Consider the following 12,177-nt stretch of genomic DNA (forward strand, 5'->3'; position numbering starts at 1 on the left):
TTTGGTTAATGTTTTGTTTAGTATGTTTTGCTGTTACCCTTACCAATATTTAGTCTAGGGCCTCAGAAAGAACATAGTCTATTTTTAAACGCGAAAAAAGGGTTGTAAGGGGTTGAAAGTAGGGGTGGTGATTTGTATGGAAGTATCGTCATTTTTACAGTTAGAAGCATGAAACTTCTGTCTAAGGCTGCTAATTTGATATAAATAAATATGAAATTCAATTTCTGTAAAAATTTTACCCTGAAGGGTGCTAAATAACAATAGGGGATGAAAATTTGTTTGGGAATATGTGAGGTTTAGGTGAATGTTTTATTTAATATGTTTTGCTGTTACCCTTACTGATATTTAGTCTAGAGCCCGAGAAAGAACAAAGACTACTTTTTAACGCGAAAAAAGGGTTGTAAGGGGTTGAATGTGGGGGTGGTAATTTGTATGGAAGTATCGTCATTTTTACAGTAAGAAGCTTGAAACTTCTTTCTAATGCTGCTAATTTGATATAAATAAGTAAGAATTTCGATTTTTGTAAAAATTTTACCCGTAAGGGTGCTAAATAACAATAGGGGATGAAAATTTGTTTCGCAATATGTGAGGTTTTAATGAATGTTTTGTTTAATATGTTTTACTATTATACTTACTGATATTTGGCTTAGAGTCTGAGAAAGGACAAAGATTAATTTTTATCGTGAAAGAGGGTTTATAAGGGGGTAAAAGTAGGGGTGGAAATTTGTATGGACGTTTGTTGGTGCGGTCGTGGCACACCTATCTCTATGTCTACATCCATACATCAACGCATAGCACGTCGGTCAAGTAAAATAATAATCCTTAAAAAAATGCTTAACGAAAACAGTACTTCACGCGGACGAAGTCGCGGGCACAGCTAGTTAACAATATATGAATAATGTTATTATTGCGTAAATTTGAAAAAAAGAGTAGATACAGATCGAGACGCGATAAAACACACGGAAACCTAATAAGACGAAGTAGGCAAACGTAGCTACGCAAACGTTGTGGTTTTTTTAATAAAATTGATAAGTTAAAATGGTCCGGACGCGGACAAAGCCAAATTGGCGAGGCGATTATTCCGAGCTGTAGACGGGTCAAAAAACGGCCTGGGGGTAAATACCGGGAAATCTGAAACTTTAAAATAAATTGTTACTACGAGCTTAGTGCTCATAGCGGCAAAGCTTAGCGCTTGCACGCACAAAGTTGTAAAGAAATTGTTATTACGAGCTTATTGCTCATAGCGTCAAAGCTTAGCGCTTGAACGCACAAATAAAATCATAAACAAATTGATAATGATCTGTGAACTCACAGCGGCGGAGCTGAGTGCACGCAAATAAATATATAATACACATTGCTATTAAAAAAGAGCTAGGAGGGCACATTGACTAACGGCTATCACACTAATAGCTTTATAATTATTTAACTTACGGCGATTCTTGATACTCGAGTAAGGTCATTTGAAGATTGAACCACAGAAATTATGAAAGCTCGCATAGATATAATAATATTGGGACTAAACTTACGGCAATTAGCGTTACTCGCGTAAGGTCATTTGAAGATTGAACTACAGAAATTATAAACGCTCGCACAGATATAATATTGGGACTAAACTTACGGCTGTAAGCCCGTACCTTCGGCTGCGCCTCGGCTCGGGTAGACATTTGTCGGAACTCTTTGCAATGATAGGCTTTTCGCACTCGTAATGAAATATATTATTTCGAACCTTCTTTTGATTATGTCCTGTTGGTCACGTCTTTCCCGGACGCTCTGATGCATCACACTTGCACGCGAATTTCACATATATCAAATATCAACTCTTTCGTTCACTATTAGAGTCGCCGACATTCGCCCAACATAGCTTAACTTACGAGCGTGGCGTGCCGCGTAATTTAAACAAAATGATAGCAAGTCTCCAAGTTTCTAATGTAACGATTGACGGACTTAATTACCGGAAGTTGAGTTTAACGGAAGTTAACAAAAGCGTTTACACTTTTTGAAGTTAACTTAAAAGTTAATCCGTTAAGCAAAATGTTAACTTCGTTAATTAACGATTAACGGATTAACGAGTTAATTCCCAGCTTTGAATATATATAGTATTAACATCAACGGGTGGGTTCAAATTATGCGAGGCGAGCCATGCGCGCGGCCGATTCCGCGCGGGGCCCCGCGCAATTGCTTAGTGTATCCTTCATCCTCCTAGAAACACGAAAGTTCAAGTAAGGAGCGCCTTAACAATTCCAAAGTTGTTGGGACAGGTTGTACACGGCATCCTAATTTGGAACAGTTCTTCTTTGAAGCATGATCTACGCGTGCGCTTTGAGGTCTGGGGATTGATTGAGACAATGCAAAGCGTCAAGAGTGCATGTTACGACGCTGGCTTCAAATACGACATACAAATACGGACACAAACCATTATTCTTTCCCCAAATCAACGAACTCACTGACAAAATCTGATACGTTTTTGACGTCCAGAAGTCATCTAAACTCGAGTACACAAGTCAGTAGAGCAGTATTTTGACAATCGCTATCGTATCTTCGTATCGTCATCGTCAATTATGTTAAAATTAGTATGAGATTTTTGGTGTACTTTACGCCGCGCCGGACAGACGATGATAAGATAGCGATTATCACAAACATTCGTGCTAGGCCCACTAGACCTGTTAGCGAATGACGATTTGATGATACGAGTTTGTCTATGGCGCTCGGTCACGTTGTCCGTTTCCAGAGACGGCTAATGACGTTCTGTGTATGCCGTAATTCCTCTGTGTAGTAAAAGACATAGCCACAGGCTCCCATAGTCTCTTTTCGTATCATCTCTCCATATTTGTGTACATTTTTTTGTAACGATCCAGATTTTGTAATTATTCGGTGACAACATCGATACACTCAGAACTATGAATTCAGAATAACAGTAAATTCATAGTTTTTTCTTAAAATTTATAGAACATTCTATAATCAAGTAGAGAAAAAAAATGTGAGCCGTCATGGGACGCCTGGCAGATGTGAAACGTCGTGTGTGTACAAGTAATATGCATAAAATATTAAATATATATATATATCTATATATATATATATATATATATATATATGTGTGTATACCTCAGTATAGCGTGGCGACCCGTCGCATCGGCAAGCGTCGCCACGCCAACAATTCGGTTTACAAGTGAGCCTATAGATGTTTCACATCAATAACTAAAACTATCAAGAAGTATAGTACGAGAATTAATAGTTCTCAATTCCGAAGATAATCTGCAACGTACTTCCATCTTGTTCTCATTGATATAATCATCATCACACGTCTCCACTGAGGGGCTCGGAGCTTACCCAAAGTTGGGGTCAACCACGCTGACCCAGTGAGGGTGTTTTAATACAAGTTTCTCTAGCAGAATTTTACAGTCACAACGGAGAGTTTATAAACAGTCGATATTGTCAAATTGTGAATAATGAATAGTGACAAATTTTCAGTTCACAATTCGTCGCGAGAAACGTGCCTAGTTCGATTAAGAAGTTACGAAAATCACACTTTGTCGGTGACGTACAAATATCGTAAGTTTGATTACGCAATTAAGTGAGTTGGACTCACAGTACAAAGTCTAAATGCTGATACATCTTTATATAAGCATTTAGACTTTGTACTGTATTGGAATTAGTGTTGGGATTTCAACCGAGTAAAAACTCGAAATGGATAAATACCGATAATTTCCATCTTTTTGTCGAGTTTTTATCCAAAAACATGGCTCTGGCCAGCCAGCCAAAAACATGGCTCCATATAACGCTGTCGAGCCTCAGACCATGCAAGATGTTTAAATGTTGATGCCTTATGTTATAAAAAATAATCTAAAAATCGATTATTTACTTTACTATGAAGAATATATTTATGATCCATGCGGACAAAGTTCTTCAACAGCGAAAGTAATCAAGACTTCTGATGATAAATATTTAAAGATGACAGAGGACACATTGTCACTTATAGATATGAACATACATTTGTGTCAAATATTATCCAAACGATAACAACGATAACTAAGGTAACACCTTTTCTGTTTTGAAAAATATTTCACTAATGAGACATACATACAAACATGTGCACAAGACAGATGCTGTATTTATTTTATTTAAAGATACAATTCTATCAAGTCATTGCTTTTTGTTCATTCACTGTGCGCAGTGGGAAAATCCAATGTACCTTTAAGTGATTAGCAAGTATATTTACACTTGAATACTTTTATATTACAAGGTCATTCAACTACTGGAAAGACGGAAATGTACCTGGACCTAAACCGCTACCATTGTTCGTCAAAATTAAAGACAGCGTATTCAGAAGTAAGCACGCTGCGTTAGTTTTCAAAAGTATTTACGATGCATATCCTAACGATAACGTGGCTGGTGTTTACAGAATGACCACTCCGTGTATTCTGCTGCGTGACTTGGACGTTATTAAGCAAGTCATTATTAAAAACTTTGAACTATTCGTCGACAGAGGAATCACATTTAGTAAAGAAGTACTAGGACTTAACTTATTTCATGCTGATGACCACACATGGAAAGTGCTGAGGAACAGATTTACACCAGTTTTTACTTCTGGTAAACTGAAAAACAGGTTGTATCTCATGACTGAACGAGGTGAATAACACTTTGTTGAGTATGTCGATAACCTTAGAGCAAAAAAATCGGAACAACCAATACATATCTTTGTTCAGAAATTTACAATGGCTACTATTGCAGCATGTGCCTTTGGCTTGGATTAAGATATGTACAAATTTTTAAACAGAATAGATAAAAAAATACTTTGGTTTAATAAATTATAAAATCTTTCATTAAACCAAAGTAGTTAGTTTTTAGGTGTTGAATTCACTAATTCTTACATTTAGATTATAAGTCCTTCTAAACATTCATCATCAGCTCACTATACGTCCCCACCGAGGGGCTCGGAGCCTACCCCAAGTTAGGGGTGATTAGGCCATAGTCAACCACGCTGGCCAAGTGCGGGTTGGTTGACTTCACACATATTGAATTTCTTCTCAGATATGTGCAGGTTGCATCACGATGTTTTCCTTCACCGTAAGAACGTCGGATAAATGTACATATGTAAATCGAAAATCGAAAAACACATTGGTACATGGCGGGATTCGAACCCAGGACATGCAGATTGCAAGTCAAGTGCTTAACCCCTGAGCCACCGACGCTCTTACGCTCTTACGCTTACGCTCTTTCTAAACATTGTAGAACGGCAATTCTATTGATTAAAAATGAATATAAATTAATATAACTAAATTACAATCATTTTACAATGCATCTAGACGTTATGTAAAAAGACGAACTAATCACTCAAACTACAACAAAAATAAAAACATTTTTGGCAAGTCATGTTTATTTTGCTATTTATCATGAACATAATCTAATCGTATATATACAGCGATCGCGGTTTTTATTTTTATTCAGTAATCGAGCACAGTCATACAATGCTGTATTTTTTAGTTACCTTCGCAAGTGTACTTGCACTTTTATATTTTTATTTTACAAGGACTTTCAACTACTGGAAAGATAGAAATGTACCTGGACCTAAACCGCTGCCGTTCTTTGGCAATTTTAAGGATTCTATTCTGAGGCGTAAGCATCCTGGCGTAGTTTTCAAAAGTATTTACGATGCATATCCCAATGAAAAAGTGGTTGGAATTTATAGACTGACAACACCGTGTCTACTGCTGCGTGACTTAGATCTTATTAAGCACGTTATGATTAAAGACTTTGAACTGTTCATCGACAGAGGAGTGGAATTCAGTAAAGAAGGACTAGGCCTTAACCTATTCCATGCTGATGGCGATACGTGGAGAGTCCTAAGAAACAGATTTACACCAGTTTTTACTTCTGGTAAACTGAGGAACATGTTGTATCTCATGACTGAACGCGGTGAACACTTTGTTGAGTATGTTGACAGCCTTCGTGCAAAAAAACCGGAACAACCTATAAATGTCCTCGTCCAGAAGTTCACAATGGCTACAATATCAGCATGTGCCTTTGGTATGGACTTAGATGAAGATATGTACCAAATATTGGATAAAATAGACAAAATGATTTTTACTCAAAGTTATTCCAGGGAATTAGATATGATGTTCCCTGGCATATTGAAAAAGTTTAATGGTTCATTATTTCCAAAGTACGTAACCACGTTCTTCGATAACCTCGCACAAACTGTTGTGAAACAAAGAGGTGGGCTTCCGACAAACAGAAAGGACTTTATGGATTTAATATTGGCATTGAGACAACAAAAAACAATTGAAGGAACGAAGAAACTGGACAATGAAAAGCGGAGGATAGTTGAACTGACTGATAGCGTGATTGCGGCACAGGCTTTCGTGTTCTATGCGGCTGGCTACGAGACAAGCGCCTCCACCATGACGTACTTGTTTTATGAACTAGCGAAACATCCTGAGATACAAGATAAAGTCATTGCGGAAATTGACGAAGTTCTTAAACGGCACAACGGCGAAATGAACTACGACTGCTTAAATGAAATGACTTATTTGCAACAAGTATTTGATGAAACATTAAGAAAATATCCAATCGTAGATCCTTTGCAACGCAACGCTCAAACGGACTACATAATCCCAGGAACTAATGTTACAATCAAGAAAGGACAAACTGTAATCGTCAATACTTCGGGTATCCATTACGATCCTAAATACTACCCCAACCCAGAGAAGTTTGACCCTGAGCGGTTTAGTCCTGAAAATGAGAAAGACAGACATTCGTGTGCTTATTTACCGTTTGGAACTGGACCCAGGAACTGCATAGGTAAGTAAAATATAACCTTATAAAATTTTCAGCCGAATTATTTACATTTTCTGAAGCCTTTAAACTACAGTACTTTGTGATATTACCATACCTATTATTTTTAAAGCATGTGTTTACAAAATGATAATAATAATTCTGTGAAAATTAATGTTCGAGAATGATAATTATCATAAGAATCTATTTTCTGAAGAGTCAACAACTATCATATTGTTTACCGTTATTATTCCTATTGAGTTTATCAAATGTAGCTTAATTATGAATAAAGCCGCATTCACATTTGTCTGACGTGTTGTGTCGTGATGCGTCAGAAAGGTATCGGTCTCATAGAATTAATATGGTTGCGTGCACACTTCTCTGACGCAGTGTGTTATGATGGCTTGTGTCGTGCCGCGTCAGTTGGGTGAGGTGCGGGGGACGGCGCAGCGACACGACACAGCGGGTCGGACTAGTGTGCACGCGCACGTGTTGTGTTGTGACGCGTCAGAAGTTAGACATTCTAAAATACTGATGAAATTTTTCAGCATCACTCTCAAGCTCTTTAACGAGACAATGAAACTCGCCTTTAGTCTCTCTTTTTGTATTTACTGGATGTATCCAATATCTTCTTCTCTTTCTTTGTTTTATTAGAAGTGTTGCCAGTGCCAATAACTGCATATCTTCTTCATAATCTGAATCTGAATCGTATGATTCATGAAAAAACATTGCGAAGGTGTAAACTCTCTGAGAGCTATAACGGAACTGATTAAAAATGCGTCATAACGCGTCACATAGATGTGAACAGTAGCCATCACAACAGAAAGCATCACGATACAACACGTCAGACAAATGTGAACGCGGCTTAAGCTTCAAATAAGAATTTTTAGCAACCACAAGTGGCCATCTATTAATTACGTCACACGAATTTCATGATTTTTTAACCCCCCTCCTTCCGTCTTTGACACAGCTGGTCATATTTGTCAGGATCCCCTCCCTACATATTTTGCTATTTTGCAATGAAATGACGGCAACGCGCAGTGTGGTGGCATTTATCAAAGGCATGTAACAATAATACAGCGAGTGCAAATGTAGACAGTTTATATACTAGCAAATATTTTTATTTTACTCTTTAGTATATATATGTACATACTTATGGATTTAGTTTGAATTTGTTGTTATAATAGCTAGATATAATAGTGTATATATTTTTTTATGTGAGTTCACATTATTTGAGACCTCTTCCCCTCTTTGTCACACTTCGTCGATCGCCCCCCACTACTTAAGATTTGACGTAAATTATGTATGGCCCCCAACCTTGAAGCAGCAAAGCAAAATGTGAAGATGTAACATTTTCACAAATTAGTTTGATTTTTGTTTATAATCACCTGAGTTGGTTATCATAATGTGTAGACATGTAACGACCTGAAATCGAGTCACATGCTTTCAATTACAGTTAAAGACAATTAACTAGTGTAATGTTTTGTTAATAATAATAAATTGTGTGCATTCCAGGTATGCGGTTTGCCAAGGTGCAGTCCCGAGTGTGTGTAGCCAAGTTCCTGTCCAAGTTCCGTGTAGAGCCTTCGCAAAAAACACCAACGGTGTTGGAATACGATCCCATGCGTGTTGTTCTGTTCCCCAAGGGAGGAATTCACCTTAATATTTTACGTCGGTAATTTTTTTTACTATTTCTGGAACAGCAACACTGTCTTTGACAGGTCGAATTTATACTTTCTTTGTATTTTTAATTTTGAATCATAGACTAAGAATATAACTAGACTATCTGTTCGGGTATACCCGTCAAGGACAATTCATAAGTTAGTTTAACTTGGTATCGTCATAATAATAATATTGCCAGGTCATGTTAATACGATTTAAATAAACGTAGTTTTTTCATTCGTCCAGAAACAATAAATCGAGTGTATTGTTCTTTTATAAAAAGGTTTTATATACTTCTATATGTTTATAGTTTTATATTGTCTTTGAATGTCATTGTGTGACATTCAAACGTTTGTTGTGATTGTCAGAAAACTAGATATTAAATAGATGTTTTCGAAGACTGAACTTTTTGTTTATTTCTTAACAATTATTCATCCAGAAAAATTATTAACTACAACAGGATTTATTCTAGTTGGGCTTACGTAAGATTACGCCCTTTCTTATTTTAACCCGTAAAAGTAAATGTAAAGTAAAATTAATTTACAAAAATCTATATTTTTCAAACAACTACAACCAAATCTGAAGAAAATTATAATATACTAAATGCTCTGCTTTATGCTACTTAATACATATTAATATTAGGTCCTTACATATGAAATTGGCGTTTTTCGTACTGGCCACTTTAATCACGAATTTCTCCTCTTTGGTAAGTAATTCCAAATTCAAACTTGTACAGCTATAGACTCATGTATTTGTGGTTCGATGATCGTCATTCATTTGTTTTTTTTCTCCGGTTTTTTTCTGTTTGCGTCACTCATTTTACAAAATGGAAAACTTAAAATATCGCATTATTTACGAGTACGAGTTCCGCCGTGGCACTAGTGCTGCGGAAACGAATGATGTGTATGGCGGTCGTGTTGCAAAAGAAAACACAGTTCGTTTTTGGTTCCAACGTTTTCGTTCTGGAAATTTCGATCTGCAGAACAAGCCCCGTGGACGGCCTGAGACTCAAGTTGATAATGAAGAGTTGAAGGCTATTGTGGAAGCGGATCCATCGCAAACGCCGTCCGAGTTAGCTGCAGGCTGCGATGTTAGTGATAAAACTGTTTTAATTCACTTGAAGCAAATTGGGAAGATTAAAAAGCTTGAAAGGTGGGTACCTCACGAATTGACTGAAGCAAACCGGCAAACGCGCGTCGACTGTTGCGTTACATTACTAAACCGGCACAATAATGAAGGTATTTTAAACCGAATCATTACCTGTGATGAAAAATTTGGATCCTGGCCAGCCAGCCAAATCCTGCCCCAAGCGAAAATTAACCCCAAAAAAGTTACTTGTAAGCGTTTGGTGGACTAGTGCCGGTATTGTTCATTACAGTTTTCTCAAATCTGGCCAGACTATTACGGCTGATGTCTATTGTCAGCAATTGCAAACCATGATGGAAAAGCTAGCGGCTAAACAACCTAGGCTGGTCAATCGCTCCACGCCACTGCTGCTTCACGACAACGCTAGACCACACACTGCGCAACAGACGGCTACTAAATTAAAAGAGCTTCAATTGGAAAGTCTAAGACATCCTCCGTACTCCCCGGACCTTGCTCCAACAGATTACCATTTTTTTCGAAATTTGGATAACTTCTTGCAAGGGAAAAAATTCAACTCCGATGGGGTAGTCCAAATCGCCTTCAAAGATTTTATTGATTCCCGTCCGACTGTTTTTTTTTAGTAAAGGGATCAATGAACTACCTATGAGATGGCAAAAGTGCATAGAAAATAATGGTTCATACTTTGATTAATTAAATATATTACATTAAAAAATATTCGACTTTTTGTTCCCATACAAAACGCCAATTTCATATGTAAGGACCTAATATAATAAGAGGTGCTGCTATATATAGGCAAAACAAAATGTAAGGAAGAACAATGAGCCTGGCAACAGATATATCACCAAAGGAAAGGAAAGATTTATCTAACAGGTGAATAAAGTTCAGCTCTTTAATCCAAACGACGAATAGATTACCTTTGGTCATAAAAGTCGTTGCTTAATAATTTATCACAATTATGAAATTGCATAGAAAAAATGGATATTACACCAAAATTTTCAAAAAAAAAAAACTACTGACCATGGCTTAGTCACCCTTAACTTGGGGTGGGCTCCGAGCCCCTCAGCTGATGATGAATTGTTTAGTAAATGCAAGTAGACATGGATAAGACATTGTTTATAAGCTATAATTTTTCTTTGTTCCCATTGGAACGTACCTGTTGATATTCCTGACAGTTAATTCTATTTGTATTATTATTCTATCTATCTCTCCTCACCACCGCTAACAACCGCAATAGCACCAAAATGGCGAAAATAAAAAAATCCTAATTCAATAACGACAGTGGTTCAAGGTCAAGTTGTGAGATAACTGAGGCCCAAAAATGTGTACGTGCTAAGAGACAGAAAATGTATGTAGCGGTATCGCTCACTCTCGAAAAATTACTGTAAATATCACTACAGATTAGGCAGTAAAATTAAAAAAAGGCAGTAAAAAACACAAACGAAACGAAAGCGACTATCTTTCGATTGTGATTGGTTGATAGACTGCTGGTTCTCTGTGATTTAAACCTCAAAAACGTAACACCATGTGTCAGACGCATGATTTTTAGGTAGTTTGACATTTTGTTGTTTAATTTTCAATATGTTCGCGCTTTAGAAAAATCAATGGAGGATTACAGTACGCCCAGACTAGAGATTTTTAATCACCCGATATTTTGATCGGATCGGCCTGTAAGGCCGGGTGCAGACGAGTGTAACGTGTAATGTAAGATTACGTGTAATTTAGCGTCAACAGTGTGGACGGCACACGAACTCAAAGCGAATTGTGTACGCGAAACTATTTCAAAAGCTGTTTCCACTCAGTTGCTACGAACATGCCGAATAGGAAGGTCGTGATAGCTGGTGCGGCTTATATTTTCATGTATTTACTAACTAAAGACCGAAAACGTCGAAAGCGTCGATCTGGAAAACTAAATTTTATAAAAGAAGATCTTCTTTACTTGTGGAACTAAAATCTCAGCATATAAGTGGTCAATATAAAAACTTTACCCGGATGTCGCCTACTGACTTCGAATATTTGTTAACAATCATTGCGCCTAAAATATCAAGACAAGACACTTTAATGAGATATGCAATTTCACCGCGAGATAGACAGACTCTAACACTAAGATTTTTGGCAACAGGAGATTCATATACAAGCCTTCAATACACCTTCAGAATTTCAACAGTCAATCTCTTGTATTGTACCAGAAGTTTGTGAAGCGATTATAGAAGCATTGAAAGAAAACATTAAGGTGAGTTTAACATATTTTTATTTATTTATTAAAATAAAAAATTAAGGTATTGTATAAGTAGGGTAAGCAAAATTAAAATTATTCAAAAATTACAGTTAGAAAATTAAATCAAATTGTCGATATAGTTTGCATCTTCCAATTATGTAGTACATTTTTTTTTTCAAATCAGGTTATTAACAAAATCTACATCTTCATAATATATGAAGTTTGGGATGATTCTGAGGGAACAGGTGAAGCATATGGAGCTGTAGGGTAACTTGTCTGATTCTGACCTGTTGAATACCCTGAAGTATGTTTCTGAGCGATTAGATAAAGAAGGTAGTTCATTTCAGTATCTTGATGAAGGAACCGGCCTATTGTATACCCACTGTAATTGAATTGAGAATTGAATGCCGATGGATTAGAAT

General features: G+C 36.8%; 1 protein-coding gene across 1 annotated transcript; it reads left to right on the forward strand.

Moving 5' to 3' along the window:
• Positions 1–5,455: 5,455 nt before the first annotated feature.
• On the forward strand, positions 5,456–8,495 carry LOC106710052 (cytochrome P450 6B5). Its single transcript, XM_014502023.2, has 2 exons — positions 5,456–6,798; positions 8,287–8,495. Exons 1-2 carry the CDS (start codon positions 5,466–5,468, stop codon positions 8,448–8,450), a joined length of 1,497 nt encoding a protein of 498 aa, XP_014357509.2. The 5' UTR covers positions 5,456–5,465; the 3' UTR covers positions 8,451–8,495.
• The last annotated feature ends 3,682 nt before the right edge of the window (positions 8,496–12,177 follow it).

This window comes from Papilio machaon, chromosome 20 (genome assembly GCF_912999745.1).
Source record: "Papilio machaon chromosome 20, ilPapMach1.1, whole genome shotgun sequence".
NCBI lineage: Eukaryota > Metazoa > Arthropoda > Insecta > Lepidoptera > Papilionidae > Papilio > Papilio machaon.

Excerpts from the sequence above, each read along its gene's own strand:
- LOC106710052 (XM_014502023.2), top strand. The coding sequence starts at position 5,466 with ATGCTGTATTTTTTAGTTACCTTCGCAAGTGTACTTGCACTTTTATAT. Across the intron at positions 6,799-8,286 it reads TGGACCCAGGAACTGCATAG|GTATGCGGTTTGCCAAGGTG; the intron begins GTAAGTAAAATA and ends TGTGCATTCCAG.